The sequence below is a fragment of the Oryctolagus cuniculus genome, chromosome 1, assembly GCF_964237555.1.
Source record: "Oryctolagus cuniculus chromosome 1, mOryCun1.1, whole genome shotgun sequence".
Classification (NCBI taxonomy): Eukaryota; Metazoa; Chordata; class Mammalia; order Lagomorpha; family Leporidae; genus Oryctolagus; species Oryctolagus cuniculus.
Genome location: NC_091432.1, coordinates 99,698,717 through 99,723,307, shown reverse-complemented (window position 1 = coordinate 99,723,307; position 24,591 = coordinate 99,698,717). Strand labels below are relative to the sequence as shown.

Genomic DNA, 24,591 nt, shown 5'->3' with positions numbered 1-24,591 from the left:
GAATGCATCTGATGTCAGAACTTAACCCAAATGCATGTAAATAAATTTAAAAAAGAAAAAAATAAATCCTACACTAAAAAAATTTAATCCCTCTGTGGAGATCTTACATATCATTTAAACTTCACACCTGAGAAGAGCAGGAGTCAAAGGGAGCTGATGCAATGATATAAGAGGAAACAAACGGGCCAGTGCCATGGCTCACTAGGCTAATCCTCAGCCTGCGGCACCGGCACCCCAGGTTCTAGTCCCAGTTGGGGCGCTGGATTCTGTCCCAGTTGCTCCTCTTCCAGGCCAGCTCTCTGCTGTGGCCCGGGAAGGCAGTGGAGGATGGCCCAGGTCCTTGGGCCCTGCACCCACATGGGAGACCAGGAGGAAGCACCTGGCTTCTGGCTTCAGATAGGCGTAGCGCGCCTGCCTTAGTGGCCATTAGGGGAGTGAACCAACAGAAGGAAGACCTTTCTCTCTGTCTCTCTCTCTCACTGTCTAACTCTGCCTGTCAAAATTAAAAAAAAAAAAAAAAAAAAGAGGAAACAAATGACTAAAGAGACATTTGTCAGAAACATTATCCTTTTTAAAGGTTTATTTATTTATGTGAAAGTCAGAGTTACACAGAGAGAGAGGAGTGGCAGAGAGAGAGAGAGAGGGAGGTTTTCTATCCGCTGGTTCACTCCCCAATTGACTGAAACGGTAGGAGCTGGCCGATCCGAAGCCAAGAACCAGGAGCTTCTTCTGGGTCTCTTCTTCTGGGTGCAGGGGCCCAAGGACTTGGGCCATCTTCTACTGCTTTCCCAGGCCATAGCAGAGAGCTGGATCAGAAGAGGAGCAGCTGGGACTAGAACCGGCACCCATATGGGATGCCTGCACCACAGGCAGAGGCGTTACCCACTATACCACACACCGGCTCCCGCAGACAATTTGTGAGGCACTCAGGCTGCCTCCTAGGGGTCCCAGTGGACTTGGATTCCCTTTGTTCATGGCGGTGAACACGACAGCACAGCTCTGCAGAGGCTCTCCTCTTTCCCCGACATCTCTCCCTACGGCCTCGTTTCTGCTTCCTGGGCCCTGTCCCAAATACACCACTTGTATGCATCCCCAGTTCTGTGTCAGACTCTGCTTTCAGAATCAACCTTAGCAAAGCATCAGGAGTTAATACTCTTCTGCAAGGACACTGAAATTATTAAGAATTATGACAGGGAGAACGAGCATGGGGGTCAGGATCTCCATTGGTTAAGGAATGAGGGCTGAGGATGGTGGCTGGGGGAGGGGCAGAAGTCAGTACACGACTAACAGGAGGATTAATGAATGGATGGCCCATCGCCACAAGACAAAACTGGGTGTTCCCAGAGAAGGGAGGAGGAGAATCTGGGTGGTACTGGGGAACAAAGGAGAGCCACCGTGAACTCCAGGTCCAGGGCACGCTGGCCATCCTGTGAGAGAGGAGGGGAAAAAGCAGTGACCCCTGGGGGGCACCAAATCCTACTTAGAACAGTAAAGTGAAGGAGCCGTTAGGAGGAGAGCTTGCAGATACAGGGGGTTTTGCTGCCTATCCAGAGACTCAAAGGTTGGGGAAAAGGGAAGATGGAATCAGATGTGGAGGAGCACCACGTTTTCCTGGACGAGGGTAACTTACTCTCCTCTGGAGACAGATATCCAAGTCTCCAGGTGTAAGCAGATTGCTCTTTATGGTGGAAAGGCAGACTGTAGGGTGGGTGGTGACAGGCAGATAGTGGGGTGCAGTGTATGTGTTAGGTGATAGGAAGCGGTGGGGGGCCAGCGCTGAGGCATAGCAGGTGTGTTGGCATCCCATATGGGTGCCTGTTTCCAGTCCCGGCTGTACCACTTCTGATGGGTCTCAGCCACTGTCGCCATTTGGGGAGTGAACCTAGCGAATGGAAGACTCTCTCTCTTCCTCTCTGTAACTCCTTCAAATACCTAAATAAATCTTAAAAAAAAGGAAGGGGTGGGGAATCTCTCCCCCAAGACACATCGAGTTCCAGTGTCTCCTCTTTATAGCCTCAGCTGCAAGTGAGGGCGTGGAGAAGGGCACCCTGTCTCCAAATAGATAAAGACCCAGGCTCCAGTCCCCCTGCTCCTTGATCACAACTGTGGTCTCCCACTGTTATGAGGAACGCCAGCCTTGTGCATGTAAGGAGGTGTGGCTAAACGGAGATGCTTCTTGCTTTCTGATGTTTCTGGGGACTGTCTGCTTAGCCTTTGAATCTTTTGCTCCAGTGTCCAAGTTCTTACACAGTAAAAATATTCTCCAGCAGTTAGAAACTTTTCCATGGAAAGAGGTTCTTTAACCTCTCACTCTGGCACCCCCCAGTGGCCGCTGCTGTGTTTGCAGCCGCTAGGATAGGGCGTATTCAAAATTCTATCTCAACAGTGCTTCCCAGCGGTACTGTGGTTAACTGTAGGGGCAGGAGCTACTGTGGAGATCTTAACGCCGTGGCTTCACAAGGATTTCAGATGCATCCCAACATTCCTAATATTTCTTTCATGATATATTTCATGCATAAATATTCACTTTTCCTACACCATAAAAAACAAGTAACTTTATCTTGTCTAATTTGCAATAAGCAGAAAAAACAAAAATTAGCTCTTGGCCAATTATAACACATTTATTTGTGGGATCATTTGGAGACTTTGACAAAGTAGAATTTTTTTTTAAGATTTATTTTATTTATTTGAAAGAGTTACAGAGAGATATAGAGACAGAGGAAGAGGTCTTCCATCCAATGGTTCACTCCCCACATGGCCACAATGGCCAGAGCTGCGCCGATCCGAAGCCAGGAGCCAGGAGCTTCTCACAGGTCTCCCACATGGGTGCGGGGGTCCAAGGACTTGGGCCATCTTCTACTGCTTTCCCAGGCCATAGCAGAGAGATGGATGGGAAGAGGCGCAGCAGGGACAAGAACCAGCGCCCATATGGGATGCCGGTGCTTCAGGCCAGGGCTTTAACCCGCTGTGCCACAGCACCGACCCCAGAATGTTATTTTTAAATTCTGTAATAATCCCTTTTATTCAAGCTACTATCATTAAAACCTTTCCTAATTTATTTTTAAAATTTCTCAGTTCAGATAATTTACAAGGTTGAATCATGTGAAAATTATATTACTAATAGAATTTAGACATTTATTTTTCCCTAAAACACAATTTCTTTTTTAAAAAGTTTTGTTTACTTAGTTTCATTTTGTTAGAAGAGAGAGAGATCTTCCTCTTTCCTCTTCTGGCTCATTCCACAAATGCCTGAAACAGCAAGAGCTGGGCCAGGCCAAAGCCAAGAGCCCAGAAACCACATAATGGAACCATTATCTGCTGCCTCCCAGGGTGCACTTAGCAGAAAGCTGGATCAGAAGTGGAGTAGCCAGGACTGGAACCAGGTACTGTGTTATGGAATGAAGAAGACCCAAGCAATTAATTGCTGTACCATACACTTGTCCAGAAACTCAATTTCCTTTTTTTTTTTTTTAATCTATTTATTTATTTGAAAGGCAGAGAGAGAGAGAGAGAGAGAGAGAAAGAGAGAAGAGAGAAACAGACCTTCCATCTACTGGTTCTCTCCCCAAATGGCTGCAACAGCCAGAGCTGGGCCAGACTGAAGTTAGGAGCCAGGAACTTCCTCCAGGTCTCCCATGTGGGTCCTGGGGCCCATATGGGATGCCGGCACTTGAGGTGGAGACTTTGGCTACTATGCCACAGCACCAGCCCCCCAACTATGGGGATTAAAACTGGCTTCTTGACAACTTGGTAGTTACAACAAATAAAAAAATAGAATAAAAGGTGACATTTATCAAGTGCTATGTGCTAAACACCACTGTAAACATTTCACATGTATAACTGATTATGTGTGTAGAAGGTATGAACATTTCCTCAGTGTTAACTCAAAATGTAATATATGGGCAAGGCTGAAGCAGGACAAAAATGAACCAAGTGGGGAAAAGTCACAAATTTTGAAATACCTGCTGAGGCATAGAGCTAGGACAAGGTGTCTTTTCTGCAATTCTGTAATCCACAAAGCTCTGAAAATCTAAGATTCTGTTTGTAACTCATTTGGAAGGAAAAATCTGACCTGACCTGACAGGTTATTTATAGATTTTATCTCTGTTAGTGTGAATATTCACATACTTTAGTGTTTGATTATGGAGTTCTTCTCCACACTTTACCAAGGTAATCTCCAGTTGATTCTTGTTTTCACTTCATTTGTGAGTACACACACGCACACACACACACAAATTGAAGTAGTTGCTTCAGTTTTAAAAGCACCACCGAAGATGGATAGCATAACAATCCTATGACAATCACAGTTCTCATTCTCATTATTTTATTCATTATTTAAAATCAAATAACATTAATGACATATTCAAGTCTATATGGTATCTTACTTCTATTGGCTATCATTCTGGAAAAAAATGCCAAGACATGATGAGAGCAAAACGTGTTTATTACTTTATGAAATGAATAAATTAAAACCAAGGATGTGGAACCCATATTTAATATGATTAATTTAACACAATTAACCATCAATTAGCTGTCACTGAATGTCACATACATTAACGTTTTAGGCACTATTCAAAAAAAGACAAAACATTTACCCAGAGAGATAACAACACAGGACACTAATGGTTTCTATACCTTTAACGAATTTTGTTTTCATGTATTTCCTACCATGACCATGTGCAGTATGTGAACTAGATTGTGTAATGATTGATGCAGATTGTCACAGCTCATCACTCATGTGTCTACTTGCATCGGATAATAGCATTATAGAAATACCAGGCCATGCAGCAGTTCATTCAGGTTCAGGAGTAGGGTTTGTTAGTTATTTTAAGATCAGGTGAGGATCAGTTGCTAAGTCATGTTTGGTGAAAACACTGAGATTTGGAAAGATTCTGAAGCAAAGATGGCTATCATTTACAGGGTTTCCAAGAGTTAGCTTTTCTGGTTGGGAATGTATTTACTATTTTAAAATACAAAGGATCTAACTTTAAAGCCTTTATAGTCTTTCATTTTTTGTTCCCCAAAAGAGTACATGTTTCCTTTACATGTTCAAGCTAAATCTTTCCAGGTAGTCACTGGGAAACAAATAGGGTTACCTTACGAAATGAGTCTTCCTTCTCACTATGCAAGTGTCAGACTAAGGAAAGTATTCAAAAACAGTGCACGCTTCAAAGTCAATGAAACCTTGTTCTTAGTTAAACCAAGGACAGTATAAAATCTGACAAAAATACTCCTAAAATGATTTTATTAATCCATAGGTTCCGATTTTTAATTATGTCAAGTTGGATGAAAGGATTTTGTGCTGGCAAAGCTAACAACAATATGAAAGACTGGGTTTCTACACACCAAAATTTCATGGCATGCTTGAGGCTTTTGGAAACTTAGAAGCAAATTCTCAAGTTTCCATGCTCAAGAAATCCTGCTTCCTACGTTATGCTTGTAAAGGCCACATTTAAAAGCATTCTGTTTACTTAACATTTTGGCTTAAGCTTACCATTTAATGAACCATCACATCATTTTATGCACTAAAAGTGTTCATGCGACTCAAGATGAGCAATTCTCTCAGGGAAAAACTTACCATAGGCTTGGGACAGTTTTTACTTTCTTTCTAAAAATCACACTTACCTAAAATATTTAGTAATTAGATGCATCATTGATCAGTTTTAAATTTTTTAATTTAAATAAGGTTTAAATTTAAATTACATTTTAAATGAAGTAATTTTAATATAAAATAATCTATATCTGATTTTTTTAAGAAATTCAGTTAATATGTTTTCTTGGAGCAAACATTTTTACTATTTTGGCATTATTATCCATATCCTCTGTAGTGATGTATAAGAAAATAAGTCAGCTATTTTTATATATAGAAATGGATAAAGATCTCTGGCTAAGGTTATAGAGATATTTGGCAATCTTATTTAAGAATTCAGATCTCTGTAGTCATCAAAATTTACACTACTATTGTTTTACCTACAAATAGCTCCTCTATAATATAAAAATGAGTTAGCCCAGTTTTAGCATGTTGCAGATTCCAGTGATCACATTTTCCTTCACATCACATTCTGGCCCCCACTCTCCAACACATGTACACACCCAGCCCAGCAGGGTCATCAAGGCGCCAGGAGCCCACAGTTCGAGGCTTGCTTCTGCTCATGCAAGTATTAACTTTTTGGGGGCCCTACCTTCCCATTTGTTTCTTCTAGTTCCTTAGTTCCTTAATTCTGTCCTACATCTTGCTACACATCACATCCTTCAGCCTCAATTCTGGACTCACACGACATCGGTGGTACAAAGGGTGCTAATGCAAGTTAAATCACATTTTAGCTATTTAACTTTAGAAACAGGCACACATGACTATAAACTGTTGGATATTAAGTAGTTGAGTTTATGCCATTTTGGAGTGATGGAAAATTATCATGTCAGATTTTAAACTGTAGTTTAAAATAGACTAGTTCACATTTTGGGGGACAGGCATTTTCTCATCTGGTCAGTTATAGTTTGAACTCCTTCATGTGAAATTAATCTAAGGTTATCAATAAAAAGTCAATATAAATATTCAAAACTTTTCTAGTGGTTATAATTTATATTCTTCTTCCCATAAACACTATTAAAAATACTTACATGAACCTAGAAAATGTACAAGTATTTGAAAATACAAGTAAATATTTACTTCAAAGATGCACTTTAAAAAACACATTCAAACATAACTTTTGATGTGATTGGTTCCCCAGGGACTTCCCTCCCTATCATTTCTAACTTTAGAGGAACAGCAGTTCAGGGTAAAAGGGCAGAGAATAAGCTTCAGTCAAGAATTCTCCCAAGTCCACAAAGAAAAGTACCTTCTTTTGTCCCCTCTGAACAGGAGTGAAAGGAAGGAACAGGAGAAAGAATTCTCATGAGCAGCTGATATCAATCTCACATTTATAGAATGCTTTCTTTAGTTACAAAAGCTTTTAATAGGATTCACTTGATTCTCAAAATAATTCCATGAAATAACAACAAATGGCAATATTAGCTTCATTTTGCAGATGAGAAAAATCTGTAGCTTAGGGCTTAGTCATGGTCAAACACTGGTTAGCAAAGGCAAGCTCAGAAGCAGGTTTTCTGATTTCTTGTTAAACATTCTTTCTACTATACCACCTTGGTTTTCAAACATATGAAGTAATTATAGTTTGTTTAACAGTAAAAACATTATGATTCCAAAATGCAGGTTTAGTACCCTCTCCGTGATCAGGAACATTTTATAAAGAACATGAGGAAAATAAATATAATAAAATATTTGACATTGTGATCAAAATGTCCCTTCCAGAGGACTTTAATCAATAAACTTTCTCCTTCCACAGAAGATTAATCAATAAGTTAAAAATTAGGAAACTCAAAAGGCTTTTTACTCTCCTAACTGATTATTCTACCTTCCCTTGTAATGATGATTGTAAAATGCAATCTCAATGCTAAATATATCAAACATCTAACCAATTTTCCTTTGTCCATAAAAATGTCTACATTCTTCTTGTATCGGAAATGGGAAAATTTGGAAATTTACTTGGGCAAAAACGCTATTACTAACCTATATTATTAATTTTGTGATTAGTTTAAAGTAAATTGCATATTTTCTTTGAATATAAATAAATTTTGTTTTTCTTTTCTAATCACAGACAGTACACTATAAGATCAAAACATTTGCTGATAAGTGGCCCTTTGTTCTTATTTTTACAAATATCTGCTTAAAATAGTTTGCTTGGATCCTTAGATAGCTTATAAAACACAAAAGTTTCAGGAACAATAAACTAGTAAACAAAAATGAGTATAAAGCTTTTCTTGTTTTCAAACAGAATTAAGGGAGCATAAATATTTTGAAAAGTTGTAAAAAACTGGTACCTAAAACAGGGAACTGATAGTTGAGACCTAGTCCATACTTCTGAGATTTTTTACCTTGCAAGTGAACGGTGTACTCTTAAATGCACTTTACTATTCAATATTAATTAACGTAAGATAATATATTCCTGATACAATCTTTTCAATCAGATTATACATATACAAAAATCCATTTTTAACGGTCAAGAAAAATGAGTAATGTTCACATATCTGAACACTGAGGTCAGCTATATGCTAGCAAAGTGAGAATGCAGGTACTTATGTGGAGACTCCAAGTTCAGGAGTCTCTGAAATTATCCGCTTTGCCTGATAATTTAGCAAAATATCCAATCTGATAGTGTAACAAGTAAGCACAGGGCTCTGAATCAAAACCTTACAAAATAGTATTAGCGTGGGTTTATAATTTATTTTTAATGCTTTCACTGCATCACTCTGCTGGATGTTATTTATCCTGAAATGACATCCAATCTGTTCCTGTTAGTTCTTTGGCATGTTAGAAGTCAGCAGAAGCACTCTTTCCTGGGCTTTACTGCTTCCTCAGAAGAATGCACAGTATTTGGAACAAAACCACTTTTAACCCCTTCCCAGCCATCCTGAATACAAATGTCTCCCTTTTTAATTAGTTCATATATGTCTCTTGTCAAGATGGTGAAGGACTCCTCAACATTCGTAGCATCTTTGGCTGAGGTTTCTATGTACTTCATACCACAGTCTGCTGACAATTTTTCAGCTTCTTCCCTTGTAACTTGACGTTGTGAAGCTAAATCACATTTATGTCCCACTAGCAGAAACACAATCCGGAATGGTTGTACATACATTTTTGCCTCCTCCAACCAATCTTTCACGTGTTCAAAAGATCGCCGGTTAGTAATGTCAAATACTAAAAATCCACCAACTGAGTTGCGGTAGTAAGATCGAGTTATTGACCTAAAAAATAAAAAGAGAAATGGTTGTATGACAGCAACTTCAAATAATTCAGCGCCATGACAGAATCTGAAGATATTCTGATATGATTTAACTAGAATTTACACATCAACTATGAAGTGTGTTAAGTGATAAAAATATTCTGAGACTAATAGGAAAGCCGGTTTCATACACAGACAGAAATTAAATTAGCGGTTGTTTTAGATAGTGAAGTGAGAGCACTTACATGGTATGTCATCTTGCACTGTCCTACAATTACTTGCTTTGTTTTAAAATACCTGATTGAATAATTATTATATCATGGTGGTTAAAAATAGGCATACAGAAAGACTGGGTGACAGGCCGAAGTTGCATAGCAAATCAAATCTTTAGAATTCTTTTTCTGTCACATAATTCAGCAGCCCCTCCATAAATGTAGAATGAAACAAGGTCAGTATTAGTGGCTGAATGTCTATGTCTCCCCCAAATTGTTCACTGAAATCTTAACTCCCAATGTGATGGTATTAGAAGGTGGGGCTTTGGGGATGTAATTTAGGTCACGAGGTGGAGCCCTCATGAGTAGAATCAGTGTCCTTACATAAGAGACTCCAGAAAGCTCCCCAGTTTTCTTCCAACCACATAAAGATACCATGAGAAAGGCTCTCTATATTGCAGAAGAGGGTCCCCACCAGAACCCACATGTTGTTACCCTGAGCTCTGACTTCAGCCTTTCAAAGTGTGTTACAGCTGCCTGAACAGATCTATTACAGTATTAGTTACAGGTATAGTCATCAGAGATTTAGTCTCAGTTCTTTTTTTTTTTTTAAAGAAAGATTTATTTATTTATTTGAAAGTCAGAGTTACAGAGAGAGACAGATAAAAAGAGCTCTTCCCTCCGCTGGTTCACTCCCCAGGTGGCCACAATGGTCAGGGTTGGGCCAGGCCAAAGCCGGGAGCCACGAGCTTCTTCCAGGTGTCCCACATGGGTGGAGGAGCTCAAGCACTTGGGTCATCTTCCATTGCTTTCCCAGGCCTTTAGCAGGGAGCTGGATCAGAAGTGGAGCAGCCAGGACATGAACTGCCACCCATATGGATGCCAGCACCGCAGGTGGAAGCTTTATCTGGCTCTGCTCTTCTGTAGTCTCAGGAGCCTGGCCTTTTCAGGAACCATTCCTAAATTCCAATGGGAAGTTCTGACCGGAGACCAGAGGCAGCGGTTTTATTCCCTTGCTTGTAGTCAAGGTTCCTGTTGGATAGTTCCTCTCCACGGCTTCCACTCTCACACAGTCTGGTAATATTCTCTTTTCCTTGCCTCTTCCAAACAGGTGGTTAAAGGTTTTCCACGGTTACCATCCCTGAATTCTTCAGCATCCTTTGTTCTTTTGACCTTATCTCTGGAAACAGTTATTTCATTGTGTCATCTGTTTCCCGGTTGAATCAGGAAGCAAAGTATCAAGGCCATGCTGTTTTGTTTCACACCCTTACATATGTTGTCTTCTATACCCAGAGTGTCTTTTATTTATTTATTTTTTTTTGACAGGCAGAGTGGACAGTGAGAGAGAGACAGAGAGAGAAAGGTCTTCCTTTGCCGTTGGTTCACCCTCCAATGGCCGCCGCTGCAGCTGGCGCACCGCGCTGATCCTGGCAGGAGCCAGGAGCCAGGTGCTTTTCCTGGTCTCCCATGGGGTGCAGGGCCCAAGCACCTGGGCCATCCTCCACTGCACTCCCTGGCCATAGCAGAGAGCTGGCCTGGAAGAGGGGCAACCAGGACAGAATCCGGCGCCCCAACCGGGACTAGAACCCGGTGTGCCGGCGCCGCAAGGCGGAGGATTAGCCTATTGAGCCACGGCGCCGGCTCTATACCCAGAGTGTCTTTTACCTCTCTTCTGTCTACCAGATTCCCTTTTCTCCTCCAGTAGTCAGATCAAGAATCGTATTATCTGAGAAGGCTTTCCTGCCACTGACTTCTCTATTAGGACTCCTCCTATAATCATTTCATTGGAAAACTATCATATTGCAATCATGGTCACATCAATCTTCATAATGAGTTCACTGGATTTGCTGGTATGCCTCCCATTCCATTCAAAGCTCCTTGAGGGTCAAACATTTTTCATCTAAGTATCTAACAATCATAGTGCCTGGCAAATGATGGATGACAGATTTTGTTGTATTGGATCAATTAATCTTACAGAGAGGGAAAGTGCTAAATATTTGAGCAAGGGATCTCACGTGTCTCAATTTCCAAACTGTCAACAATCCTTCAGGAAACTCATCTGACTACTTGCTTGCGGCATCAAGATCTTTGTGAAGAGCCAGTGGGTTGCTTGTCACTCTCGGGTTCTTCAACTTTCACCTATCTTCATTGTCTCCAATGCTGAATCCACAGCTTAGTTCAGGAGCCCAATACTACAAATACGTTTGTTGCCAGAGTGTGAAGAAATCATTGCAAAAGGTAACTTCTCTTTCATTCTATTTGCTGCTTCCCTGTTTCTCCTCAAAATTCTTTTTTTTTTTTAATTTATTTTGACAGGCAGAGTTAGTGAGAGCGAGAGACAGAAAGATCTTCCTTCCCTCGGTTCACCCCCTAAATGGCCGCTATGGCTGGCGCACTGCAACTGAAGCCAGATGCTTCCTCCTGGTCTCCCATGCGGGTGCAGGGCCCAAGCACTTGTGCCATCCTCCACTTTCTTCCCGGGCCACAGCAGAGAGCTGGCCTGGAAGAGGAGCAACCGGGACTAGAACCCGGTGCCCATATGGGATGCCGGCACCGCAGGCGGAGGATTAACCAAGTGAGCCGTGGCACCGGCCCCCTCCTCAAGATTCTTATTAGAGAGATACACAAGTTGCCATTTCTTTTTTTTTTTTTTAATGTTTATTTATTTATTTGAAAGGAACAGTGAGAGTGAGAGAGAGAGAGAGAGAGAAAATCTTCCATCTGCTGGTTCACTCTCTTAAATGGCTGCAACATCCAGAACTGGACCAACCCTAAGCCAGGAGCCAGAAACTTCTTCCTGGTTTCCCATGTGGGTGCAGGGGCTCAAGCACTTGGGCCATCACTGCTGCTTTCCCAGGCATATTAGCAGAGAACCGGATTGGAAGTGCAGCAGGCGGGACTCGAACTGGTGTCTATATAGGATGCCGGCACTGCAGTTGGTGGCTTTACCTGCTTCACCACAGCACCGGATCCCCAAGTGGCTATTTCTAAAAAAATTTTCTTAAGGATTATAATACTATACAGAAATTTTAAAGAAAACTGTTACCATTTTTTAAAAAATGTATTTATTTGAGAGGCAAAGAGAGAGAGAGAGATTATATGCTGGTTTACTCCCCAAATGCCCATAGCAGTTGGGACTGGGCTGAGGTTGAAGCTGAGAGCTAGGAACTCAATTCAGGTCTCCCACATGAGTGGCAGGAACCTAATTATTTGAGCCACCCTAGCTTACTCCCCAGGTCTGCTTTAGCAGGCAGAAGCTGGAGCTGGAGCTGGATATGGAGCCCAGGTGCTCCAATATGGGATTAGGCAAAATCTTTATTGCCTGTTCTCTTAACAGCTTCGACAGATTACAAAAAAACGCAAATTCATTTAACTTGTTGCTGTTCTTTTAGTTTTGGGGGGTATTTAATTTGCTTTTGTTTTACCACTCATTTTTATGAATGTGAAATTAGATAGATGTGTGCAGTATCTTAAGAGAAATCTAAATAAGGCTATGCTATTAAACTGAAAGTTTTAATTTAATCAGCATTACTTTTATATCTCTAGTCATTTAATTTAACATTACTATAATTTTTAGAAAATCATGCTTTTGGGGTTGAAAGCTCAATGTTAAAATGTTCATGTATTATGCAGAGGCATGTCTTACACTAGGAAATATGTTTGGAAGTCTTAAAATGTTATCTTGTATTTTATTTGAGTTTGTCTTTTTTTTTAATAGATTGTTAATGTACAAAGAGTTCAAATGGCCTCTAAAATTACTGCCTTAAAATTGTTAAGTAACAGAGGTATAATTTGAATTCACATCAGAGCTTTCTAAAATGGCAATAGTATAGGCATATGACTTTCTCTAGTATCCAAAACCTGTTTTGGCCCTCCCTTATTTGAGGAATACAAATCTAGACAGCTTCCTAATGCTGCCATAGTAGTGTGGTCTTATGTTCTCACATCAAGGTCGCTGAATTTCTATTAAAGTACCACTGTTGGATGACTGGATACAATTTCAGAAACCCTTGTATCCTAAAGATAGAGCCTGTGAAAAAATAGTAGCCAGAAATCTATATGAAGCTTGCAATGCTGGCATTCCATGTCAGAGCACTGGCTCAAGTCCTAGCTGTTCTGCTTCCAATCCAACTCCCTGCTAGTGTGTTTGGAAAAGCAGTGGAAGATGGCCAGGTGCTTGGGTCCCTGCCACCCACATCGTGGAGCTGGATGGAGTTCTGGCTTTGGCTTGGTGCAACCTTGGCCATTGTGGCCATTTGGAGAGTGAACCAGTTGATGGAAGATCTCCCTCTCTGTCTCTTCTGCTCTGTCACTCTGCCTTTCTAATAAATAAAATAAATGAGCCGGCGCCGTGGCTCAATAGGCTAATCCTCCACCTTGCGGCGCCGGCACACCGGGTTCTAGTCCCGGTTGGGGCGCCGGATTCTGTCCCGGTTGCCCCTCTTCCAGGCCAGCTCTCTGCTGTGGCCAGGGAGTGCAGTGGAGGATGGCCCAGGTGCTTGGGCCCTGCACCCCATGGGAGACCAGGAAAAGCACCTGGCTCCTGGCTCCTGCCATCGGATCAGCGCGGTGCGCCGGCTGCAGCGGCGGCCATTGGAGGGTGAACCAACGGCAAAGGAAGACCTTTCTCTCTCTGTCTCTCTCTCTCACTGTCCACTCTGCCTGTCAAAAATAAAAAAAAAAAAAATAAATAAATAAATAATAAATGAATATTTAAAAATTAATAATAAATCAATCTTTATAAAAACAACTCAATATTTGATAATGAATAACAATTCTTTTTTTAAAACCTAACTCAAGATAAGTTTAATCAGTTTGCTTTCCTCATAGAGTAACAATTCTTTATAAGTATCAATATCATGTTGGTTTTTTTTTTTTTTTTTTTTAACAAATCCAAGGATCCAAGGAAGGGAGTACCTTTACTAAATTAGAAAACTTTGGCAAATCAATTCAGTACTCTTTAATGTAACAAAATCATATTTTTTGTTGGAGTCATATATTCTTGTGCTAAATGTTCACTCCAAAAATATCATTTAAGTACCAAATAAAAACACTGGTTTTTCAGCAGAGCAAGTTATTTTATACAAATTAATGACAAGAGCCTCAGGTGATTACTGATGTCATAAATAAGAGTGTTAATTGTTAAATCAACAACGGGAGTCACTGTGCAGTTACTCCCCATGTAGGATCTCTGTCCTTAATGTATTATACTATGAGAATTAACAGTAAAACTAGTAGTCTTCAAACAGTACTTTATATTTTGTGTGTCTGTGTGGGTACAATCTGTTGAAATCTTTAGTATATACTTAGTTGATCTTCTGTATATAAAGATAATTAAAAATGAATCTTGGGGGCTAGCACCCTGGCTCACTTGGTTAATCCTCCGCCTGCAGCGCCGGCATCCCATATGAGTGCCGGTTCTAGTCCCTGCTGCTCCTCTTCCAATCCAGCTCTCTGCTGTGGCCTGGGAAAGCAGTAGAAGATAGCACAAGTGCTTGGGCCCCTGCACCCATGTGAGCTGTGGGAGACCAGGAGGAGGTGCCTGGCTCCTGGCTTCAGAATGGCGCAGTTCTGGCTGTAGCGGCCACTTGGGGTGTGAACCAATGGAAGGAAGACCTTTCTCTCTCTCTCTCTCTCTCTCTCACTCTCTTTAACTCTACCTGTCAAATAAATAAATAAATAAATATGAAACTTAATGAAGAATGGGATGGGTGAGGGAGTAGGAGATGGGATGGTTTGCGGGTGGGAGGGTGGTTATGGGGGGAAAACCGTTACAATCCAAAAGTCATACTTTTGAAATTTATATTTATTAAATAAGTTTTTAAAAAAATTAATGTCTTTTAAAACTGTACAGTTTCTCCTTTTACAGTGAACTCCCTCATGCAAGCTCTTGAATTCTACAGCAGTAACACAGTGATGTGTTTGGAAGAGGAGGCTCTGTTTTACTCTGGGGTGGGTCCAAAGCCAGGTAGAGTTCTACTGTATGAAAAGCTTTCAATTCTACTTCAGGAGAATCAAGATACTCATTTCAGACAATACTAATTTCAGATGATCCTGATGATTTAGAAGCCCTGCATATTTTATTTTGATCAAAAGTCACATAGTCTTACTGCACCTTATTAAAAAATTCTATCTAAAATATAGTTGTTAAAGATTTATTTATTTTACTTCAAAGAGTTACACACAGAGAGGAGAGGCAGAGAGAGACACAGAGAGAGAGGTCTTCCATCTGTTGGTTCACTCCCCAATTGGCTGCAATGGCCAGAGCTGCACCTATCCAAAGCCAGGAGCCAAGAGCTTCTTTGGTTCTCCTATGCGGGTGCAGGGGCCCAAGTCCTTTCTACTGCTTTCCCAGGCCACAGCAGAGAGCTGGATGGGAAGAGGAGCAGCTGGGGCTAGAACTGGCGCCCATACAGGATGCTGGCAATGCATTACCCGCTATGCCACAGCATCGACCCCTAGTCGTACTTTTTAAATAACAAATGGATACATCGGCCTGGAGAACTGGCGGCCCGATGGAGAACGGACCGCTGTCATTTCTCTACAAAAGCTGCCACCACCATCAGGGCCTTTATGCTTTCTCTTGCCGATGCTACCAGTTCTTCAATCTCAGCATTTAATTTATGTATTACCCACTCCATTGCTTCTCGGCCTTTATTAGCATTTGAAGACATTGTACTTGCCATCAGTCCTTCAAGGTAACTGCTGAGGCTGACTCCTTTCACAGTGATTATGAAACAGTTTTTTCTGGATCCTGAGAATGTGGTTTGTACATGAGTCTCTCATCTACTGAAACCATATTTGTAAATGAATTTTTTTTTTTTTGCAAAAGCTCGGAATTGTTTATTGCAACATAGAGAAGCTCTGGAAAAAGACATCAAGACATCCTGCATCATAGATCACATGGTTAGCGATGGAGTTTTGACATTACTGGAGGAAGAAAAAGTGAAAAATGAAGAAAAGCCCTCTGAGACAGTCTATGACTTTTATTTAATGAATATAAATTTCCAAAGTACAGCTTATGGATTACAATGGCTTCCCCCGCCCATAACTTCCCTCCCACCCGCAACCCTCCCCTCTCCAGCTCCCTCTCCCCTTCCAGTAAATGAAATCTTAGTAGATTTGAGTTCCATTGTTCTCGATACAGGGTCAACGACAGAATGTTCTTACACGTAGGGTTTGGTTCTTGCTGCACGGATAAGAGACTTCACGACGGAGGGCAGGCCCCACTCAGGAGCCTGTGGCAGCGCAGCTCCAGAGGGGTCCACGTGTCTGTCCAGCACATCCGCTCCAACCACACTCGGGTTCATCGGAATGTGGTATTTTGCATTGCAACTGTTCTAATGGTTTCCCATGGGTGGTCAAAGACATGTTCCAAGGTTCAGATCTTCATGGTGCCGGTGGCCCGCGCGATGTTTGGGTGGCGCCAGGGGACAAGGAGGCAAAGAGGTTACCCTGCCCCAGCACCACTTTCAGCGCCCCATCCAGCCCGCAGTGTGTGCAGGCACCGTTGGACGGACACTGAGGACGTCCCAATGCCGCATGTTACTTTAATTCTATTTCATTTTGGGCTTTGAAAGTCTCCTTGAATGAATGGGTCATTTGAAGATATTGGGGAGGAGGCTGGTACTGTGGCTTAAAAGGTTAAGCCTCTGCCTGCAGTGTTGACATCCCATATGGGCACCAGTTTGAGGGGTGGCTGTTCCACTTCCAATCCAGCTCCCTACTAATGTGCCTGGAAAAGCAGCAGAAGATGGCCCAATTCCTTGGGCCTCTGCACCCACATGGGAGACCCAGATGGAGCTCTTGGTTCCTGGCTTCCATCTGGCCGAACCCTGACCATTAGGAGAGTGAACCAGTGGATGGGAGACCTCTCTCTCTGCGTCTGCCTCTTCCTCTCTGTAACACTGTCTTTCAAATAAATAAATAAAAATCTTTAAAAACAAAAAAAGGAGGAGAAAATAAGGGGCAGAGATGAACAGCAAGAACATAAGAGAGACACAAATAAATAAACGAGTTCCAACCCAATCTCATGTGTGTTATAGAGGAATTTAGAGCTCTGAGACTATTCTCTGGCAACAATGATGAAGGAGATATAGTACCCTCCTAGAAACACCATGATGATGATGTGATAGGCAGGTGAATTATGAAGAACAGGGAGCAAGGTCACAGCTCTTGGCACCATCTTATTCCTCCCAAATGGGAGATCTGCCAGTTCTTATTGAAGGCTACACTATCAGCAAGTCTTCTTCTATTTCCAAAGGTAGAGCCTCCACTCGGAAGGTTTTCTCTCCTTCTTACCCTAACTGAAACCTGCTGGCCCCTGAGAACACTGCTTCCCCCGCAGCACGCTCAGGTTGTCTTTTCTGCAGGGGTAAGAGGACTGACTTCTGCTTCCCCAATGCCACTTCCACATAGTCATTTTCTCCCAACCCCCACTGAGTAAAAATCCCCTGCTCCTTTGAGGCTTATGCCATCTGGCTCTATCATCTGGGGTTATCTGCCAACCGCTTGGTCACTGTCCATGTACAAAAGATTTTAGCACTTTTGCTGTGTTTTTCTTTCAATCTGAACTCCTGTAACTCTGCTTACTGATTTTAACATCCACTTGGATGAGCTGTCCAATGATACCTCCCAAGTTCTTAACTTCCTCATGTCTAATGAACTTTTCTCTCCAACCATTCTTCCTGTCTTGTTAACTGCTTTTTCACCATCAGAAACATTCAGTACCTCCAAAACTACAAATTTACAGTCTATATCTTTATTAAAATTTCATAGCCTCCCAGCATATCTTTAATGTTAGAATTATTTAATGTCATCAAGACCAACTGGATCAGTCTCTGCTTACTAATGCCCATGTATCATTATCTTCCTCCATATCTTAATTTCTATAAGACATCCATGATGATTGCTCTCTTGGACATACTTCAATTCCCAAGCCCCTTCCCTCTGTCTTATTCATCTGGGAGAAACTATGTCTGGATCAGTCCAGCACACAGCTGAAGGTTTCTGGGGGAAAATCACTCAGCCAAGCAGAATGGTGTCACTATGAATTAATTATAACCAATCCCAAGTGGGCATGCAACACTGCCAAGGAATACTGCGAGTATCAAAAGAAACTCATCTCCATCTTTCCTCACACTTAGGATTCTACTGTGGGAAGAAATAAAGTTTCCATTCAGCCTCTCTCTCCTCACCAAAGTGAACTACAAGAACAGTTTACCCCATGGAAAGAAAAAACAGCTGCTCTGTTTGGCTACAGTCTGTTTCTCAGGTGGGCAGAATCACTGAATGTTCAAGGTCAGTACTATTGAACAGCATCTTTTTCCCATCCATGCTTCTGGCTTGCAGGTTGTGAGACGTACGCAAGTGCTGTGAATACTTTGCTCACTGATTAATATCCAATGGTTTTTAAGTGATGACACACAATGGGCATTCAGTGCATCTTAGAGCATGAAAAAATGGCTGTACATAGCCATGCACACAGCCATTGGGGAAACAGCAAAATGGCAGAGAGAATGGGGAAGTTTGAGGGAAAGAGGTATTAGCAGTGCAAACAACAAAACAAACCAAAACAAACAAACAACAACAAAAAAACCCAAGATAAAAAGTTGCCTAACATTAGAACTATTAGCAGTGTTTTTTTTTTTTTTTGCAGGGAATTTGTTTACTGAGCATTAATGTTAATACTTCTTTTTTTTTTAAAAAAGATTTATTTATTTATTTGAAAGTCAGAGTTACACAGAGAGAGGAGAGGCAGAGAGAGAGAGGTTTTCCGTCAGATGGTTCACTCCCCAGATGGCCGCAACCCAGATGGCCACAATGGTCAGAGCTGTGCCGATCCGAAGTCAGGAGCCAGGAGCTTCTTCTAGGTCTCCTATGTGGGTGCAGGGGTCCAAGGATTTGGGCCATCCTCCACTGCTTTACAAGGCCACAGCAGAGACTGGATTGGAAGAGGAGCAGCTGGGACTAGAACCAGCATTCCATATGGGATGCCGGCACTGCAGGCAGAGGACCAACCTACTGCGCCATGGTGCGGCCTCAATACTTCTTTTTTTTTTTTTAAGTTGCTGGTCAGTATTCTTCTTTTTTTTTTTCAATTTTTTTTTTATTTGACACATAGAGTTATAGACAGAGAGAGAGACAGAGACAAAGGTCTTCCTTCCGTTGGTTCGCTCCCCAAATGGATGCTATGGCTGGCGCTGTGCTGATCCGAAGCCAGGAGCCAGGTGCTTCCTCCTGGTCTCCCATACAGGTTCAGGGGCCCAATCTCTGGGCCATTCTCCACTGCCCTCCCGGGCCATAGCAGAGAGCTGGACTGGAAGAGGAGCAACCGGGACTAGAACCCGGCGCCCACATGGGATGCCAGCACCGCAGGCGGAGGATTAACCAAGTGAGCCACGGTGCTACCCCTCCCACCCTGCCCCCCATACTTCTAAATTAAATATTCACTTAGGAGTTTTGTCACTACCCTGTCAAAGGACATAATGGAAAAACTCAAGCATGGAAACAATAATTAACAAAATAACTAACAAAAAGTATATGCTTTACATTTAAAAAAATTAGTTCAAACAAAATACTTCGAAACATACCTCTGATTTGGAAGTTTTAAAATGTTCTCTTGTATTTTATTAGAGATTTTTTTAAATATTTGTTTATTTTTAATTTATTTTTACAAATTGTCACTGTACAAAGAATTCAAATGGCCTCTAAAATTACTGCCTTAAAATTGTTAAGTAACAGAGGTATAATTTGAATTCACATCAGAGCTTTCTAAAATGACAATACAGGCATATGACTTTTTCTAGTATCCAAAACCTGTTTTGGTCCTCCCTTATCTGAGGAATACAAATGTAGACAGCTTCCTAATGCTGCCATAGTAGTGTGGTCTTATGTTCTCACATCAAGGTCACGGAGTTTCTATTCAAGTACCAGTGTTGGATGACTGATACAATTTCAGAAACCCTTGTATCCTAAAGATAGAGCCTGTGAAAACACAGTAGCCAGAAATCTCTGTGAAGTTTCTTGGAAAGTGGGCTCCTTAATCAGAGGCAGGTTGAGGAAACCTCTCTAAAGAAGACAAGTTGTGGTATTATATGTCCCATCCAAGAAGAAAGAAGCATCATAATTTGGTGGGCATTTTTGAGTTTTGGAGACAAGTTGTACAGTATAATTTGCTTCTCGTATCCATTCAGTGGGAGACCTAAAAGGCCTCCAGCTTAATATGGCTGAAAGCAGGAGGGGTCCCTTCCACTGGTTCAAGCTACAGTGCGGGCAACATCGCCATCTGGCCCATGGGCCATCAGATCTAATGATAGGTGTCTGATCTGCCTGTTGAAGACTGGGATACCCTATCAAGCCCAGAGAAGACTCTGCGGGACAACTGTAGAAGTGGCATTTGGAATAAAGTCATGCTCACTGTGTCAAAGGCTACCACATTTTTGAAAAATAACTCTTGGCTTATAACCTGGATTTGACAGAGACTAAATACAGTAGATGACTGTGTAATGCAAGTGCCCACCGAGAGCTGGGTGTTCTCCGAGGCTTGTGCTTCATTACCAAGCAGAAGTCCCATGTGTTGGCAGGAATGTGGGGCGGGACCTGAGTGGACTTGCGGATAACAAGGCTCACACATCCAGCACACCTGCTCCTGCAGCACCCTCTCAACCACTGGCTTTTCTGGATTTCCCCATAATTAAAGAGGAAGAAACTCAAGTGTGACTTACAAAATGGCTCTAAATAATAGCTGGTATCAGTCAGCCCCACTTACTAGAACCTGAAGGTCAGTGGAAAAGGGAATGCTTTCATTTGTGGAACTTCTGGCAGCACATCTTACTGTTCTATTGTCTGCTTTTTCCAGAGGAAGATTTGGAGAGCTGTAGGTGAGGAGCCACAGCAGTTCCTGGCATGCTTGGAGGACAGTAATAAGGAAGTCTGAGGAGCAGGTATGTCGATGGGTCTAGAGTATGTGTACCTAAAATTTATATGGATACTTACCAAAAGCCACCACAAATAGAGCAAAATGTCCTGTCCTCAGTTATCAGTCAGTGTATCTACCCCACGTGGATTCACACAAAGTAGACAGGGTGGAGAGATGGAAGCTATGCCAGGGTTCACTGAAGACTTTCTTTTACCTAGTCTGTCCTGCAGTGTCATTGCTGACTAACCAGTTTTCCAGCAGCTACTGTCACCTTGGATATAGGACCTCACTCTTGAGAGCCACACAGAATGGACCCTGATGTCCTCACTGTAAGATATTTAATCCAAATTCAGCCTATGCTACTAGCACATCCATGAACTTACAGAATACCATATATACAGTCATGGAATCCTATGTGATGCAACTGACCAAAGAATTCACTTCACCGTGGTGGAGACGGGGAAATGGGCTGAGGCTGTGGGAAACGTTGATCTCACTAGGTCACTAACACCTTGAAGTATCTGGCCCTTTGAAACTGTGGAACAAGTCATTTAGAGCTAGTTAGGCCCATGTTAATCAGATGAACCTTGTATGATTTTGCCATAATCCTTTAGGACACACACATCCTAAACTAGTGAGTGATGAAGCAAGTGGTGTGCAATGGGAAGCAAAGTATGACAGTGAGGTGATGGCTTCTAATCCCCATGACTCCAAGCTTTGCTGACATAAAGATTTTTAGTACACAAGGGAGAAATGCTTTCACTAGAGAACCCTGTGATTCCTTCTATGAGTTATCAGGCCATTTGGGGCTTCTTAGGGCAGTGGGTGAGAAGGCAGAGAAGGGCCAACAGCAGCACAGGGACCACACTGGCTTTCTGAGGTTCTTGCTGCCCAGACCTCTGGAGAGCTTTTGATTCTTTTCAAGCCTGTCCCTCCAGCTTCTCATCTCCCTGTGCCTCAAACATGCTTCTAGGAACTTTCACTTTTGATCAGGTTCTCAAGTTGGTTTTGTTGCTGTCGACCAAGGACCTCAATGACAGTCAGTGTAGATTTTGTTATGAAAAATGGCACAAAACAAGGTCACAAATATTTTATAAATTTCAATTTTTTTTCCAAGACATAAGCTCATTTTTTTTTTTTTGACAGGCAGAGTGGACAGTGAGAGAGAGAGACAGAGAGAAAGGTCTTCCTTTTGCCGTTGGTTCACCTTCAGTGGCCGCCGCAGCGGGCGTGCTGAGGCCAGCACATCGCGCTGATCCGATGGCAGGAGCCAGGTACTTCTCCTGGTCTCCCATGGGGTGCAGGGCCCAAGCACTTGGGCCATCCTCCACTGCACTCCCTGGCCACAGCAGAGGGCTGGCCTGGAAGAGGGGCAACCGGGACAGAATCCGGCACCCCGACCGGGACTAGAACCCAGTGTGCCGGTGCTGCAAGGCAGAGGATTAGCCTACTGAGCCACGGCACTGGCCAAAATAAGCTCATTTTTAAAAAATGGAACCCAGATGCTCTGAGTCCCACACTGGAGTACTTGGATTCAATTTCTTTCTCCAGCTCCTATCTCTAGCTTCCTGCTAATGCAGAGCCTGGGATGCATCAGTAATGGCTCAAGTAATTGGGTTCCTGCCATCCACGTGGGAAACCCGGATTACATCCTTGGCTCCTGGCTTAACTGGCCAGACCCCACCGGGCTGCTGTGGCATATGTGTAGTGAACCAGTGGATGGAGGATCTCTCTCTTGCTCTTGGTCTCTGTCTCTCAAATACATTTTAAAAACTGTGGTGAAAAAAAAATGGCAGAAGATCTGTTCTAATTTTTTAAGTGCACAGCAAGTATTACTGTCAGTACACTATTGTGTAGCAGATCTCTAGAAATTTCTCATTGTGCATGAGAAATTCGAAAACTCTATACCTATTGAAAGTAACTCCCCATTTCTCTCTCTGCCAGTCCCTGACAGCCACCCTTCTCCTTTTGCTGTGACTATGAGTTGACTACTTTAGATACTTCTGTCTCACACAAGTGGAATCACATGAGGTACCTGTCCTTCTCTGATTAGCTTATTTCACTTCCGTATGTCCTCAAGGTTCATCCATGTCATGACAGGATTTCTTTCCTTTTTAATGACTGAATAATATTCCACCCCACACATACATACTTTCTTTATTCATCCACAAAATTCATTCTTACACAAATTTGCTTTACAGCGGTAGAAAAGAAAAATGGTTGCCTTGTTTATGTAAATATTTTTAACTCTAATTTTTTCTACATAATAATATATAGACAAGTGATTATTTGATAGCATTGGAGTGTGCTTACATTTATAAAGAATTACTTAATATGTGATTACAACAATCAAGCACAGTTGCCATGCCCTGGAATTTGGAATCTTTTTTTGACATAAATGATATGAATACTTAGGTTCTAAAAATGTAAATATAACAAATTAAACAGTTATCTAGTTTCCTGGAAGGCACTGAAAACAAGATGCTGTTATCATATTAAGAACAAAAGTCCACAGATTATTAGTAGTTACTTGTACATAAGCTTCTAGCTGAAAGTGGCAAGATGATATAGCTCTTAGGTTATTATTATCAATTTTGTGGCATGTGCACAGGGCCTTCAAAAAAGCAACAAAATACTGAATACTTGCTGACTTAGGCAAAATGAAGCAGATGTTTCATTTTAGAAATACCCATCTTGTGGCTTTGCCAATTGTCAAATAGGCATTCAGAGGACAGAAGTTATCTGATGCCAAAGGCTGTGGCAGCAAGCAGCCTATGCATGCATTAGCCTCGTGAGTGCCTCTTTTTCACCGCAGCGCTACATACCTGCTGCCCTGGGAAGTCGGCGTGCTGATGCTTTATTTACCTGCTGCCTTGTAATGCTAGTCCTCAGGACTGCTTTCAAGAGTCTACAATCCAAGTCACCTTACTCCTTTCACTGTTACGGATAAGAATGGCTCCTGCGCTTGCCTAAGCATCGGGTTGTTTTATTTTATTTTATTTATTTATCTGAGAGGCAGAGTTACAGACAAAGAGAGGGAGAGACAGAAAGAAAGGTCATCCATCCACTGGTTCATTTGCCAAATGGCCCCAATGGCCAGAGCTCGACAGATCTGAAGCCAGGAACCAGGAGCTTCTTCTGGGTGTCCCATGTGGGTGCAGGGGCCCAAGGACTTGGGCCATCTTCCACTGCTTTCCCAGGCCATGAACAGACAACTGGATCAGAAGAGGAGCAGCCGGGACCTACATGGGATGCTGGCACTGCAGGCTGAGGTTTAGCCTACTATGCCACAGCACAGGCCCCTTGCCTAAGAATCTGAAATTTGACGCTTTTAACTTAGCATAGTGTTTCTTCCCAGAAATAAAAATTAAAATTCTTTTATAATTCCAGGTCTTGCCACCAAAACTCATGCCTGTGGCAGTAGAGACTATAATTTTATAAATACTGGAGGACCTAAGGGGCTGTATTTCCCCTTTGAATACGCGCATCAACTCCCCTGTGTGCACATTTTATCTTCCTTTCATGACACTTCTTTTTATGAAAATTATGCCATCTTACCACCCCAGCATTCTCTACTCATTGCTGTTATACTATTTTCCTCTGTAGCAATTAGCACACTCTGACATCCTGTAACTTTTCCAGCTTACTTGGTTATACACCCCCATTAGAAGATAAACTC

The 24,591-nt window shown here is 42.1% G+C and overlaps 1 protein-coding gene and 1 pseudogene across 1 annotated transcript in view; both read right to left on the bottom strand.

The window, feature by feature from the left end:
* Nucleotides 1-4,426: 4,426 nt before the first annotated feature.
* The window catches only part of RAB39A (RAB39A, member RAS oncogene family), a 45,412-nt gene continuing 25,247 nt past the window's right edge, over nt 4,427-24,591 (bottom strand). Inside the window, exon 2 of the mRNA XM_002708498.5 lies at nt 4,427-8,802. Within this exon, the coding sequence (XP_002708544.1) occupies nt 8,376-8,802 (427 nt within the window). The 3' untranslated portion in view covers nt 4,427-8,375. The remainder of the gene's footprint in view (nt 8,803-24,591) is intronic.
* LOC103350470 (PRELI domain containing protein 3B-like) lies at nt 14,275-16,385 on the bottom strand (annotated as a pseudogene).